Here is a 16,135-nt window from a genome sequence, read left to right as displayed (position 1 = left end):
ACTCGAACCATCCAGCAGTATGAACCAGTAAGGTTGAACCTCTCCTATCATACAAACCACTCGAACCATCCAGCAGTATGAACCAGTAGGGTTGAACCTCTCCTATCATACAAACCACTCGAACCATCCAGCAGTATGAACCAGTAGGGTTGAACCTCTCCCATCACACAAACCACTCGAACCATCCATCCAGCAGCGTTCAGAGACCCACCATAGCGAGCCGAGGTCAGGACCCAGGGTTCGCTCCCATCCAGGCTGTATAGGTCATGGCCAGGGCAGAGTTTATGGCCTGGGGATCGAAGGGGGGCGCGGGATTTTACACCCGTAATTTCATATTCGGAAATTTTATTCTCACGGACGAATAAAGAAAGGATTGCATTCAGAATACAGTGGAGGTGTCTGCCGTAGTGTACTGCCAGGCTCAACATTGCACATTTAGGCATGACGTAATAGTTTCATGAATCCATCCTGTTGATTTCGATATCATAAATTTATCATATATTTTTCCTATTATTATAAGCTTACTTTATTAATTTTTTTGTAATGGAATGCTCCTGCTCTCTCTCTCTCTCTCTCTCTCTCTCTCTCTCTCTCTCTCTCTCTCTCTCTCTCTCTCTCTCTCTCTCTCTCTCTCTCATCTTTCAGTCGTCGTCCTCAAGACTTGTTTGACTTTCTCTTATTTTGTATCCCAGTGTTTATGTTCGCCATAGTGATACCAATATATCTCTTTCCTTATGCATGACTATCATACACCTCTGTATATTGTACAGTGCCACACTACACCACTCATGGTCAACCCTATGTCTGTATATCTCATCCAGACAGTAATCATAATTGTATCTGTGTTGATGCGTGAGAATCTCTCTCCTTTTACCTCATCATTCTGCCACTGTCACAGTCAGGAGTCCACAACTCCATCATCAGCTGCCACAACCTCTTCATCAGTTGCCATAACCCCATCACTGATTGCCACAACCCCAATCACCAGGTGCCACAACCTCAGGCACTGATTGCCACACCTTCCATCATTAGAGTGCCAAAACCCCATTACCAAGGACCACAACGTCGTCACCAGGTGCCACAACCTCGTCACTAGGTGTCACAAACCCATCACCAAGCACCAACCCTTCACCACAGTGGTGTGTGGACGATCACCCGGTGTGTGGACGATCACTCGGTGTGTGTACGGTCACCAGGTGTGTGGACGGTCACCAGGTGTGTGGACGATGACCAGGTGTGTGGAAGGTCACCATGCGTGTGGACGGTCACCAGGTGTGTGGACGATCACCATGCGTGTGGACGGTCACCAGGTGTGTGGACGATCACCATGCGTGTGGACGATCACCATGCGTGTGGACGGTCACCAGGTGTGTGGACGATCACCATGCGTGTGGACGATCACCAGGTGTGTGGACGGTCACCAGGTGTGTGGACGGTCACCATGCGTGTGGACGATCACCAGGTGTGTGGACGATCACCATGCGTGTGGACGGTCACCAGGTGTGTGGACGATCACCATGCGTGTGGACGATCACCATGCGTGTGGACAGTCACCAGGTGTGTGGACGGTCACCATGCGTGTGGACGATCACCAGGTGTGTGGACGATCACCATGCGTGTGGACGGTCACCAGGTGTGTGGACGATCACCATGCGTGTGGACGATCACCATGCGTGTGGACAGTCACCAGGTGTGTGGACGGTCACCATGCGTGTGTACGATCACCAGGTGTGTGGACGATCACCAGGTGTGTGGACGATCACCATGCGTGTGTACGATCACCAGGTGTGTGGACCTTGATGTGCGACATTTATCATCATCATTAACTCGCACAGTGAAGGCTGGGGGAGGGAGTCTGGCGGCGGTGTTGTTCTTGCATGACGCTCACTTGATAGTCTTCCGGAACAGTACCAGCTGAAGGCGGCTGACACCAGGGAACTTGCAAGGTTTTAACGTGTGTGTGTGTGTGTGGGCCAGGTTCAGTGAGCAGTGGGTTGGTTTGTTGTTGTTTGGAAGTGTTTTTCCTGCCTTGTTTGTAGCTGAAGGTGCGACCGTCCTGCGGGAGGGCACGATTACCTCAACCATACACCCTCCACCTCTCCCAGGCAGACCTCACCCACTCACCCTCCACCTCTCCCAGGCAGACCTCACCCACTCACCCTCCACCTCTCTGTCAGACCTCACCCCACTCATCTTGTCGTACCTCATGCCGTCACATTCCCCTCCTCCTCCAGGCAGACACCCCCTGCACCAGGAGGCACCGGGTCCTCCCTGCCTCAAGCACTTCCCCCTCGCATTTGTAACGAGTGTGTCATGACTGTGCATGAGTGGCCTTCGAGTGTCTCTTGTCATCTGAATTCCATTCTCATATCAGAGTCTGGTCTCGTATCTCGTTGAGTTCCTCTAGTCTCGCACCCCGTGAGTGCCTCCAGTCTCGCACCCCGTGAGTGCCTCCAGTCTCGCACCCCGTGAGTGCCTCCGGTCTCGCACCCCATGAGGGTCTCCAGTCTCGCACCCCGTATGTACCTCCAGTCTCGCACCCCGTGAGTGCCTCCAGTCTTGCATCCTGTGAGTGCCTCCAGTCTCGCACCGCGTGATTGCCTCCAGGCTCGCACCCCATGAGGGTCACCAGTCTCGCATCCCGTATGTACCTCCAGTCTCGCACCCCGTGAGTGCCTCCAGGCTCGCACCCCATGAGGGTCACCAGTCTCGCATCCCGTATGTACCTCCAGTCTCGCACCCCGTGAGTGCCTCCAGTCTCGCACCCCGTGAGTGCCTCCAGTCTCGCACAGTGCCTCCAGTCTCGCACCCCGTGAGTGCCTCCAGTCTCGCACAGTGCCTCCAGTCTCGCACCCCGTGAGTGCCTCCAGTCTCGCATCCCGTGAGTGCCTCCAGTCTCGCACCCCGCGAGTGCCTCCAGTCTCGCACCCCGCGAGTGCCTCCAGTCTCGCATCCCGTGAGTGCCTCCAGTCTCGCACCCCGCGAGTGCCTCCAGTCTCGCACCCCGCGAGTGCCTCCAGTCTCGCACCCCGTGAGTGCCTCCAGTCTCGCACCCCGTGAGTGCCTCCAGTCTCGCACCCCGTGAGTGCCTCCAGTCTCGCACCCCGTGAGTGCCTCCAGTCTCGCATCCCGTGAGTGCCTCCAGTCTCGCACCCCGCGAGTGCCTCCAGTCTCGCACCCCGCGAGTGCCTCCAGTCTCGCACCCCGTGAGTGCCTCCAGTCTCGTACCCCGTGAGTGCCTGTACCGTGGCGTCTCTGCCATCTGTTAAGTGTGTTTATTGAGCGACTTCTTCCTCTTTGGTATTTCCAAATGCCCTCTCCTTTAAGTGGTTGCACAAGTGCGCCTAAAAGTATCTCGAGTGCCCTTTCTGTAAGTGTGACCGGGCGTCTGGGTCGGCCGGCCGTGTGTGGCTGGTAGTGAGTGTGTGAGGTGCTGCCTTCTGTGGGCCATCGTGTGAAGGACCCGTCTCCATCGTGAAGAGCGAGTGACCCAGACACCACACCTTGCCATGCTCCGGGTCGTGGTGCCATAGTGAGGGAGAGTTTCCCGGAGCACAGGAAGAATACTGATTCTCTCTCTCTCTCTCTCTCTCTCTCTCTCTCTCTCTCTCTCTCTCTCTCTCTCTCTCTCTCTCTCTCTCTCTCTCTCTCTCTCTCCCTCCCTCCCTCCCTCCCCCTCCCTCCCCCCCCCTCCCCCCCCCCCCCTCTCTCTCTCTCTCTCTCTCTCTCTCTCTCTCTCTCTCTCTCTCTCTCTCTCTCTCTCTCTCAACAGGGAATGTTGTTGCTCGAGGTATGGCTAATTGGATGAAATTTGAGTCATTAATTCTATCGATTATAATCCCAGGCTGAGGCCTAATTAGCTCGCAGACTGACGGGAGGAGTGAAATGTTGGGGAGGTTGGCAAGTGATGCTCGGATCGGCAGCCATTGGAACTCTGTTATTATTATTATTATTATTATTATTATTATTATTATTATTATTATTATTATTATTATTGTTATCATTATTATTATTGTTTTTATCATTATTATTGTTGTTGTTGTTGTTTTTGTTGTGGGAATTATTATTATTTTTCATGCGTGTTCGCTGTTTCCGGCGCTAGTGAGGTGACGCCAGGAAGAGACGAAGAAAGGTCGCCTTCGTTCACATCCATTCCATAACTGTCATGCGTAATGAACCGAGACCGTAGCCCCCCTATACATAACCACGCCCCACACACCTTGCCATGGTTTCCTCCGGCCGCTTCACATGACCTGGTTCACTTCACTGAGAGCACATCGCTCAGTGTACACCACGTCGTTCCAATTCAGGCCCCGATCGCTCAAAATCTTCTTCACTCCATCCTTCCATCTCCAGTTTGGGCTCCCCCATCGTGTCCTCTCCACCTCTGACACATACGTATATCCTCTTTGTCAACCTCTCCTCACTCATTTGCTGTGTGTATCTCTCTTCAGCTCTCTTGACCACACTCTGCTTATTAACACCTCTACTTCTTACCCTTTCATTACCCACTCGATCAAACCACCTCACACCACGTATGGTCTTCAGCCATTTCATTTCCAACACATCCACCCTCCTCGGTACGACCTTCATCCATAACCCACGCCTCTCATCCATATTACATCGTCCGTACTGCTAATACCTTCAAACATACCCCCATCTTTGCCCTCCAGGAGAGCGACCGACCTCTCCACACATGCCTTAATCTCCAAGATGTAATAGCATTAGTAGCAGTGATGGCAGAATGACTGGTTTGTATATTATTGTTAGTGTTGGCCAGCCTCCCACCCGCACGCACGGTGGTCACCGCCTCTGGTGAAGCCAGCCACCCCTTAGACAGGTCCGCCTGTACATGGGGGAAACCCACGGGTATGAATGAACTGTATTTGACGTACGTATAGGCATAAGCCACTGAGGTCCGTGATGTGTATGAACGAATACGTGAGACGGTGCATCGTGCGTGAGTGAAGAACGAGTTGTATAGTAATTGATATTTATGAGTTGTGGTGAGGGTGCTGAGGTATGCAGGTGGGGGTGGGAGGAGGAATAGTGTGTGATGCTGGTAACTGAGAAGTACAACGACTCACATGGATGTGGAGGAGGAGGAGGAGGAAGTGCACTGCTTATCTGTGATGGGGGATGAGCAGGTGGGCCCGGCTGAGGGCATCAGCTGGCGTGGTAGGAGGTCATAGTGAGGGTTACGCAGGGCGCGGGAGAAGGAGAAGACGATAGCTCCAGCTGGGGTTGGTGTGCTGGGAGGGGTGGTGGATGGTGGAGCGACGTGTCAGAAGGTCCCTAGCGCCCATACTCCCGCCTGACGACGCTCATCTCCAGGAAATATGTCGCTCCCCCACGTAATTGTTTTCGTCTTCTGTGCGAGTGTTATGTAGGTGACTGGAGGTGCCGGCAGACCTATGCCGAGGTGCCGGCAGACCTATGCTGAGGTGCCGGCAGACCGACGCTGCTACCAGCAACGTCTGTCGGCTCCTCTCAGGTCCCTCCTGTACGTGTGTGCTGGCTCGCTGTAATGGACTTCGTCCAGTTTGAATTCAGCTCGACTGTCATCGTGGCCGGTGCTTGGCCAACTTGCTAGCCCGGGTTTCAGTTGGTGCTCTCGTCCGAATCTGACCGGGTTGTGACTCTCTCTCTCTCTCTCTCTCTCTCTCTCTCTCTCTCTCTCTCTCTCTCTCTCTCTCTCTCTCTCTCTCTCTCTCTTATCATCGGGAGTTGAACTACCACTTGGAACTTAACAGGTGCTGTGGCCAGGTCCTGACTGACACTGTGGCCAAGTATTCGTCAAGATCTGTTCACGCTGGGAGTATTGTACACACACACACACACACACACACACACACACACACACACACACACACACACACACACACACACACACACCGACCGTCTGGATGATGGACCTGGAGAGCTGATCACGCCATACCCAGCCTGGAACATCACCCTGGGCAGGGAGGACTTCGAGACCTCGATTCCTCCCCTCGAGGGTCAACGCGACGTAGCCATGAGACGGAGCGATGCGTTGTTGTCCGTCAGCAGGATCGATCGATTCGCATTTGTTTCTGGATGTAAATAATGGACACGGACAGTCTGGAAGTGAATATCTTGCGTAGTTTTGTGGTATTTCGTGTTACCATCATCCTAGTCTGTGAGGTAGTGTATGATGACTAGATTCCGGTCGTTGTGGGCACCAAAGGCGAGCAAATAGGCTGGACAAACCGCCGAAATAGCCAAATAGACATAGGCAACTAAACGGGAAGAAGCAGGAATGATGTCACTTCAAAAAGTAATCAGATAAATGTTATGTTAAATATTACACTTAATAGAATACTTGGTTGTCAGTCAGATAATTGTTTCAAAAATAGCCATATTTGTCTGTTGTTATTATTATTATATTATTATTATTATTATTATTATTATTATTATTATTATTATTATTATTCTCTGCTGCTTCTCAGGGTGGGGGTGGGTTGGGGTTGCATTTACAGATTGCACCACATCTAAACAATTTTATGACCAGCGTGTCATGTTCTCCCATGAGAGTATTACCTCCTGTTAGAAAATACAAGACATATTCCGCCGCCATATTGAAAAATGTAGAATTTCCCTGCGCGGAAACCACATTTTCCTTTCGAAGAAAACGTGAGCCAAAACAAAACAGCATGGACTGGTTTCAGAAGACAATTCTTTTATCAATTTCTCACTTCGTACACTTTGTCCCAGTCTAAAAACGGAGAAAAGAACATTTTTTTTTTGTAATGAAGCCATTGCGCCCCAGAGAACATATTTGTTATTCCCTTTTTCAAAAAAATACGAAGAATACGTGTACCCTGGTGGCCAGTTCCGCAAGCAGCGACATCCGTGTGTGTGTGTGTGTGCTCACAATGCGTTTCAAATCTCTATAGATGTTGAGAGACGAGTTACCTATTGTGCTTCAATGATTTGTCGCCCATTTTTTTTTTTTTTTCAAATTAGAGTGCCTCATTTTGTGGTCAACACAGTGCTACCAGACTCGTCTCACTAAATCGTTAAGTGAAGAAGGCTCACTTTAGTAGGCATTGTAAGTGACCAGTCTCGAGCTCCCATGTAAGAAGTGACTTACTACAAACAGGAGGGTCGAGGCCACGGAGGGCGGAGCGCCGCGCAGGGTTATACACACACGAGCTGGCCTTCCTGCTTGCACGCACGGCCACTCCTCCGTCAGGAAGGTACTGTAGGAAATGTTCGATTTTAACATTAGGTAGATTGCTTCTTGGAGAGGAGCAATTTTTTTTTTTTTTTCGTTTCAGGAGAACCGAATAGTAATTCAAAATCGCTTAGGAGTTTCTATTATATTAGAATGGTATGCAAAATCCGTGAAAATTGGCATGGTAAGATGTAATAGGCAATTTTGTTTTGAAAATGCAAAACCTGACATTTATAGCATTTTGCCAGAATTTCCTGGCTGTACTAATGTCGCGGCAAGGATAAACACGTGATATACAGGGTCAGCGCGGGGGGGTCTTTGTGAGCCTTCGGGCTGCGGCTTCCAGCAGCTTGGTCGACCAAACGACCCAACCCAACAGCCTGGACCCAGCTCAGGCTGTGGCGATAGAAGACCCCCCGAAGACCTCACGAGGTCTTCATCAGGTATACAAGCTATAAGGTACGTCATAGTGTCTTTTTTCTTCAGTAATTGTCATCCAGCTTCACACTTACGGATCAGGAGCAGGTCTGTCTGACCAGAGGATAGGGTAGCGCCTAGTCATTGGTCTCCCTACCAGATACTTTACTGCTGGTATAGTCAAGACGTACCTTAAATTTCCTCTGTGGAATTCATAACATTTGATGAGAGGGTCGAATTAGCCGTACCTGAAGTCTGTCCTGACTGTGCATGGAGCCTGGAAGGTAGATGATGGATTCCACTGACGAAGAGGTCTTCCAGCTGCGAGGTATTGCCTCGAGACGGCGTGAACATACGGCTGGAGATGAAGTGGTCCAGAGTGCTGACGTCTCTCGTAAGCAACACTTTAGAAGCCCCTGAGGACTTGACTTCCACAGATGGTTTGAAGGACCAAGAAGCAGTCGCAGTATGTACGTATGTAGTTATTATAGTACTGGATAGTTCCCATGCCCAGGAACCTGTGTAGAACTGTGGAGATTCAGCCCGTATGCTAGTGTCCTCGAGACGCCGCCCTTGTTTATAGAATGAAAACAAGGAGTTGTGTGTGTGTGAGTTGTGCTGGCTGGGTCTGATGACCACTGCTGGGATTTGTGTGTATGTGTGTGTGGAGGGTACCCTCTCCTGCCCGGCCTGCCATGTACACCTCCTGGAGGTCTGGTGGTGATGTTGAGGTGGTCGGTGGAAAGCCTCACCGCCGGAACCAAACAAGCAAAGGTTTTGTTGAGGTTGGTTGGGTGGGGCGGTGGGGGTTAGCGGGAGGAGGCACCTCTTACCTGGGTAACCCAAGACCTGTTCGCCCACGCCCCTTACGCCCACGCCTGCTGCTGGTGCCCTGCTCCTCCGCCTGCCCCAGCACCAGTATCTGGTAGGACCACGCAACGGCCAGGACGGTATCCTCCTGGCCCCTCCATAGCACCGGATTTTTCGCACTTATCGGTTGCCACAGTCGGGAGGTGTGCATTGTCGGGTCCCCGTCGGGAACTCGACGGCCCACAAGCCTCCCGACGGACCATTGCCTGCCACATACCCTCGTCTGTTGAGCAGTAACATCTGGTCGGGCCTCCAGCTTGGAAGTGAGTGCGGCGGTAATGTTGGCGTCGAGTGTGGTACACACACGTCAACAAGTGTGGAGTTGTGTCACGATGTGAGGACGTGAGAGTCTATGAAAACGACATGAACAGAGGCTTTGGTTTTAGCCCCGTGAGTTGCTTGTGGCGCTGGTGTAGTGGCCTGGTGCCCTCCCTCTGCTGGACCCTGTACTGTTGCTACTGCTCCCTCCTGCAACACCAGTGCAAGGTGAGATGCATCTTCTAGCTACTGGGTGTAGGTATAGGAGGGTCTTACACGTGCAGACGAGTGATGCAGGAGCTTCATAAGGATAGAAGGGACTCCTGGAGCAGGAAGGTGAGGTGTGCATTTATATAATTCATTTTTATAGAATAGACGGATTGTGGGCTCTGTCGCCCTCATCCCACGTCAAGGTCAGGTCTGTTAGGTAAGGATGAAGACTTTCACCCGTTCGTCAAGTGAAGGTAGTACACTTGCCCTCGCTAGAGTGTTGGAGTCGCAAGATTACTGGAGGTAAAGTGTTGCACTGTGTCTTTGTGGGGGGAATTGTGGCGTCGGCCAGTCCCAGCAGTGAGGGCAGGTACTAGTGTCCTGTCTGGTCCAGCTTGACACCACCCCACTCCTTCCCAAGGTGAGGCAGGCCCAGGCTGCCGACGTATATGTGTGTGAAGGTCATCGTGTGATATACACAGGAAGGGGATGGCTGGAGTGGACGTGTGTGTGTGTGTGTGCACTGGACACTGGGACTTTACCTTATTTTACAGTACTTTAACGATGGGGTTGAGGTCTTCCACCCTCCCACCCCACAGCTGAGTGTAGGTCCTTACCTTTACGATGGAGGGGGCCCTTGGGAAGGTCTTCCACCTCCACGCATGGGTCTGGGGCCAAACTGTCAGCTTGAGCCAGCGCATCCTGGTTGGCTTTGGTACACACCATAGAGGGTACGCCGGAGGAGAGGTTGTCCCATAATAAACACTCGTGAGGAGTTTATCAGTTAATGAACACTGTCCTCAGGTCAGCTGGGCCGCTCATGTTTATATGCTGGTTGCCGTGGATGATGTCGCAAACGATGTAGCGTAATGTATGTGGAAATATCCAGGTGATAAGAACTGATGTAGAGACTGCTGTATTACAACGTGTGTTTTCTTTTCGTAAATGTTGCTTGAATGTGTAATAGAGAGGATGTGAGATAATAAGACTCATGATGGTATGGTATTCGGGTCATAGGATATATATATGTTACCAGGTGACTTGTTGTCTTCGTGACCATATGAATGACACGGAGGAGTGGAGCCCCGCCTGCAGGGTTTCCTCGGCTGTCACTGTAGTGTGAGTGCTTGTTATTGCCATGGTGGAGACCTCCACACTAGGCATAATATAGAGACTGAAGGTTATCGGGTTATGTAAGTGAATGAAACACCTCTCTCGCTCTTCGCTGCTGCCAGTTCGTAAATAGTGTTGCCCCGTGGCGCGTCGGGAGTCACAGCTCGGGACTGCATGCCGTTCGTGAGGGGCGTCCTCCCTCCACGGTGCCATTATCTGCACCGGTACTGAGACTGAGGAGGGGAGTGGGTGGCGTGTTGACACGTCGCACACATCTCCCTCAGGTGTTGTTACCTCATTAGGCATGCATTAGTTTCCGCGAGTATGAAAGGGGCAATGAGGGTAAGGGGTGATAAGGGTGGGGTGTGATGAGGGTGGGTCATCTCCGTTGGGTAGTGACGCAAGCCAGACTCCTAGTCTCATCAAGTGCAGCAGCTCCTGTCGCGCCGTGCTGCGCGCTGCTCGACATCAGCAGCAGCAACAACATCAGTTGCGCAACACCGTCGACGATTGACGGAATTGCACCGAAGGTGAAGCGTAAGGACGCGACAGTTTTCTCTTTGGCATCATTGGAGGCTGTTTACGATGGCATGGTGGTGTATGCTGATGCTGCCGTGGTGAGAGTTACCCGGCTGATTCTCTCTCTCTCTCTCCAGAGAGAGAACCGATGAAAAGAAGGGGCGAAGGTTCTGGGAGAACTTAAGAATGTTTGGAAAGAGGGGTCGTTGTCTGGAAGGGCAAAAATGGATGTGTATGAAGGTACAGTAGTCTCAACAATTTCATATGGATACGAGGCATGAGATAGGATGTGCGAAAGAGGAAATTAAACGTTTGCGGACAATATGTGGTGTGAGATGGTTTGATTGAGTCGTTGATAAAAGGATAAGAGAAAAGTGTAGTAATAAAAAGAGTTTGATTGAGAGAGCAGAAGAGAGTGTGCTGAAATTTTTGGACATATAGAGAGGGTGAGTGAGGAGAGGTTAACGTAGAGGTTATATGTGTCAGAGGTGGAGCGAAAAAGAAGGATGGGGTCAAAGACATTTGAAGGATAGGGGCCTGAACATGTAGGAGGGTGAAAGGCGTGCACGGGATAGAGTAAACGATTTGGTATTTACGTGACGTCAAAGGACTGCCCAGGGCATGTGAAACGTCCGGGGTAAACCATGGAAAGGTCTGTGGGGCCTGGATGTGGATAGGGTGCTGTGGTTTCGGTGCATTACACATGGCAGCTAGCGAATCCTGCCTTTCTTCCTCTGTTCCTGGCGCTACTTCGCTAACGCAGGAAACGGTGATGAAGTGTGTGTGTGAGAGAGAGAGAGAGAGAGAGAGAGAGAGAGAGAGAGAGAGAGAGAGAGAGAGAGACGACAGGGGTAAATACTAACCTTGCGAAGTATTTTAAAGGTTCGCATTATTTTTTTTTTTTCATCATAAATTCACACAATATCAAAATGTCAGGTTGCCTTTGTGAGATTATTGTAAAGAGCGGTGCGTGTCGGGGTCACATGAAACGCTTGTCAGAGAGAGAGAGAGAGAGAGAGAGAGAGAGAGAGAGAGAGAGAGAGAGAGAGAGAGAGAGAGAGAGAGAAGGTCAAAGGCCAGGCTGTCGTATCCAGGAGTCGTATTCCAGTGTCGTGCTGTCGTGCTCCAGGGTCGTACCGTCATGCTCCAGGGTCGTACCGTCATGCTCCAGGGTCGTACCGTCGTGCTCCAGGGTCGTGCCGTCGTGCTCCAGGGTCGTGCCGTCGTGCTCCAGGGTCGTACCGTCGTGCTCCAGGGTCGTACCGTCGTGCTCCAGGGTCGTACCGTCGTGCTCCAGGGTCGTGCCGTCGTGCTCCAGGTGCGGTGCTGTCGTGGTGGTGAGGTTGAGCGCGTTACCCCAGGGTGAGCGGGTCGGCCCAGGTAATGTCACAGGTCACCAAAGGTCTTGCTCACCCCCCCCCCCCCTCTCCTGCGTCCGTCCCCCCCCCCCTCCTTTTTTTTTTTTTTACTGTTAGTAGAACCGACCCAAAGATCGAAGTGTTTTAGGGAGAGGGACGGACGAGAGGAGGAAGGGAAGTCCAGAGTTCCGCAGTTCGAGGAGAGTATTAGAGGTATGGTGATGGTAAATATCCACACATGATGTATTTGGAAGCTGCAGCAGCTCCAGGTAGCCTTCCCCCTCCTCCCGTGGATCATGGCAGCGCCGCCGTTGTTGATGACTCTGGAGTTCGTATCCTCCGCCGACGTATACGTTGGCGGCGGGGATGACATCCGACCCACACAGTTGGGAACGTGAGGGATGACCTGCTGTGGCATGGGATAGGCACAGGGAGGAGCAGATTCAAGGTTTAGGAGCCGAGCGTCTTTTGGAATTGTGAGGTTTTATTGTGGTGACGTAGATTCCTCGTACCTCTTGTCTTTCCAGTGTGGAGTTTGAGGTTTCGTGTGGCATATTGAGGACGTATGGTACGGTGTGGTGTGGTGTTGGGCGAGGCTGTGTTGATGTGAGCTGGCAAGTTTCGTGTGATGGTGTAGATGTGATGCCTTGTACAACTGGCGCGGTGTGGTGTAGAGTTTGTCGCGTGATGTCGAGGTGGGGTGAGGTGGGTTTCAGGTGATGGGGTGGGGTTCATTTGGTAGTGTGGGTTTCGGGTAATAATGCGAGGCGAGGTTCAGGTGATGGGATGGGATTGAGGGAACAGTTTGGGGTTCAAGTGATGATGTGGGGTTCAGGTGATGGGGTGGGGTTCAGGGATGGTGTGGGGTTCAGGTGGTGGGATGGGGTTGGCCTGGCGACCCAGGTGCCTCGGACAAGGTCTTGACATTCTCATTTCCTTCGCTTCTCGGGCGTCGCTCTCGTTCTCCTGTGAACCCTGGAGGACGGATGGCTGGCAGGATGGGGAGGCTGCGGGTGTGGAGGCGTAGAGGTAGGGAGGGAGGGTTGGGCGTGTGGAGGATCAGGGTATTGACCTCCTGCCGAGGTTCTCGACGTGTTTAGCCTTGTCCCTTGAAGGAGAGAGAGAGACAGAGAGAGAGATGCATCCCTCCGACACCAAGCAAGAGAGCGCCTGCCTGCCAGACATCCCTCACTATCCGTTCATCTGACGCATCATGAATGGTGGTAGACGAAAATGTAAACACCATTAACAAGGTCTCCTCTCTTACCAGCTGGGGAAGTAGATGCGTGTTATCAGAGAATACTGTAAATCCTGTTGTTGCCCATTTGTGTTTACAACTGAAGTTTGCATTGATGACGGACCTCGAGTGTGTGTTCGACTCCTTGAGCTTGACGATAGGGCCCTTTGAGCACGAACATGAGACCGCTCAGATACTTTGTCCTGGCCTTTGACTTGGTCCCACAAAAGTTAGGTCAAAGGCTAGGCTATCGTACCGTCGAGCTCAAGAGGTCAGACGTTGCGGCGCATAAAGTCAGTGTGCAAACACGAGTATCATAGCCGTCTGGTGAGGTGGTGGGCTGCAGGGGAGTGACCCCATGAAACTTACATGAGCGGCAGCGGTGACAGAAGTAACTGGTCACGGTAGACCTCCTCACCGGCATTCCAAGACTTCCAGCTGGCGGGGATGACGACGAACTGCTGTGCTAGCAGCCACCACCACCACCAGCCCGTCCGTGTCCAGGCAGAGCCCCAGTATCGCCACCTGGCGGAGGAGGAGGATGATGGTGGTGGTGGTGGTGGTGGAGGGTGATACAGTGGATAGGTCGTCAAGGTGGCATCTCATGCGAGTCAGATGAACGATAATGGACGTGGATGAGAACGTAATATTCTCTCCGTCTTACATATGTTACAGATTTTTCTTTTCAAAGGCTCTGATCGCGAACGAAATTCCCTTTGAAGAAGTATGATGTTTGAAGAATGTTGCAAGTGTTTCGGAAGAAACGGAAAACTTGTCTCTCATGAAGGAGTTCCAAGGCTTAGCGGTATAGGGAAGGAAACAGACACCACAACTGTGCTAGAACTGCCATGGCTGCCATTGACATTAGAATAGTTGCCTCTCTTTTCTTCCCTGATGAGGTTTTGATAGTGTGTGTGTGTGTGTGTGTGTGTGTGTGTGTGTGGCCAGCAGACGCTGCTGGGGAGGTCCTCTGTTCCCCAGCTGACGTCTGTGGTGATTGTCTCCTCATCCAAGTTCTTCTCCGTCCAGTATAAAGTTGACGTTGCCTTTGTGTGGTAAATGGGTCGGCCAGTCTTTTCCAAACGTTCTTGATGACGTGAGGTGATGCTAATTTATGTTCTCTGAGTGTGTCTCGACGCAGGCGCCTCTCCTTTGGTGTTAGGGGAATTTCAGGCACCTGTGTTTTCACACACTCATGCACAGTGTTGCGACAAAATAATGGAAGCATCTATAGATTACTCAGTAAATTAGAACATTCCATGAGTGTCTGTACATTGATTAGGAGACCTGACTCTGGATTGGGTGTCGGCCTTGACAGCTCCTGGACTCTGATATTGGACTCCAGTTGGAAACAACAAAAATTCTGAACCAGATGTAGTATTATTTATTGGCAAAGAGGTTTTGCTTAGCCTTCACTTGCGTTCATATAGACTGTGATGATGATGATGATGAAGAGGAGGAGGGAGGGAGCGCTTTGGTGGAAAAATAGTGATGAGATTGTCTGGTAACTTGATTTTGTAATAGAGTAGAAAGTTGTGATTTGATAAAGGCGAGAGGTAACACGATTTGTGCCCGAGCTGAGGGAGGATATGGACGAGGCAGTCGAGACCCTTCCCATCTGTGTCTTCCGTTTGGTGTGGTGCGTAGTTAGGCCGGTGGCTCCTGGCCTGGCCGACTCGTCCCCTCCCACCACATGTCACCACCCTCAGAGGGGAGGAGTGCGCAGCGGGCTTGATGGCACGTCCCTGTCAACTGTTGACTGGCGGTGAGGGACTGATAGAGGTAAAAACAGCGGCCGGGTAGAGTTGAGTGAACAGGGAACCCATTCCATCTCCCTCCCTCCTTCACTGTACCATACACCACCAGGGTCAGCCAGGTAGTCGGCCTCCCTTGTCACCTGTATGTACCATACACACCAAACTCCGTCAGCCGATCTACCGTCGCGTGAGCCCCAGCCGTTCTTGTCGTGTTGGTCCACCGCCTACAGACGCATGACCTCAAAGTGTGTGTCGTTGGAGTGTATCAGCCAGGCATCCACGGCCGTCATCTGGCTGCCAGTGGAGTCTGTAGTCAGCGGCGGTTGGAGGCACGGTAAGCTCAGTCAGTTGGGTTAATGTCCTTACCACAAGCGCAGTCCAGACTTACTGTGGAGTGGCAGGTCTGGTGAGTGGCTGCTGCAGTTGCAGGCAGCATTAATAGCTCGACCATTGGACTCGGTTCATCAAGATGACAGACGATTCTTCGGCTGGTGGTGTCGAGAGGGATGACAGTGTTCTTAAAATGCAGATAACTGCGAAACTCATATATAGTTTTAAAGTGTTAATGTTAGAAATGCATGAGTGACGAAGGGAACTACAGGCTGGCAGGGTATCCGGCCACTGAGGGTGCTTGGGAAGTGTGTGCGTCTGTAATATATTGAAGGTGGTTGGCCAGAGGATGGCACCTGGTGTCAGAGTTGGCCGCCTTGCCGCACAGCGGCGCTGGTGTCGTCTCCCGCTAGTCTTCGCCCACCGACGCCTCGCCACACGGTGCTGGAGATGAATTCCTGATAATGTCTATTAACTTTTCCTCGTGTCCAGAAAGAGAAACGAATCGGCTTTAGGATAAGAGAGGCAGTTTGTCTCCGGGTCCTGCAGTAGGAGACGCAATTGTAACTTGGCTTTAGAATAAGACAGTGTTAATGGTGTTACATCTCATGTTAAGATGATGTGGATAAATGTTCGTGACTGTTTTCTTTGCCACCGCAGCAGTGCAAGATGGGTTGTCATATATGACCGTCTGACCGGAGATGTGTTTAGCTTTCTTTTTTTTTTTGACACCGTCGTGAGTTTCACTGTTTTTCTCTTTCAAATTTGATTCACTGTTGTGTGGTATGTCAACTTTGATGTCTTGAGGCGAGACTCGGAAGATTTCACTGTCTTCATGTAGACCGTAACGTCTGGTCATTTTTATTTG

At 51.4% G+C, this 16,135-nt stretch overlaps 1 protein-coding gene across 2 annotated transcripts in view; it reads left to right on the top strand.

The window, feature by feature from the left end:
• Positions 1 to 16,135, top strand: part of LOC139753376 (protein fem-1 homolog C) — a 273,427-nt gene that overhangs the window by 135,812 nt on the left and 121,480 nt on the right. Inside the window, exon 1 of one of the 2 annotated variants that reach the window (XM_071669801.1) lies at positions 8,652 to 8,971. The exons of the other annotated variant lie outside the window; for it this stretch is intronic. Within the exon in view, the coding sequence (XP_071525902.1) occupies positions 8,849 to 8,971 (123 nt within the window). The 5' untranslated portion in view covers positions 8,652 to 8,848. Of the gene's footprint in view, positions 1 to 8,651; positions 8,972 to 16,135 lie in introns of those variants that run through there. 2 annotated transcript variants of the gene reach the window in all.

This window comes from Panulirus ornatus, chromosome 14, assembly GCF_036320965.1.
Source record: "Panulirus ornatus isolate Po-2019 chromosome 14, ASM3632096v1, whole genome shotgun sequence".
Taxonomy (NCBI): Eukaryota; Metazoa; Arthropoda; class Malacostraca; order Decapoda; family Palinuridae; genus Panulirus; species Panulirus ornatus.
This window is presented reverse-complemented; position numbering and strand designations above follow the sequence as displayed.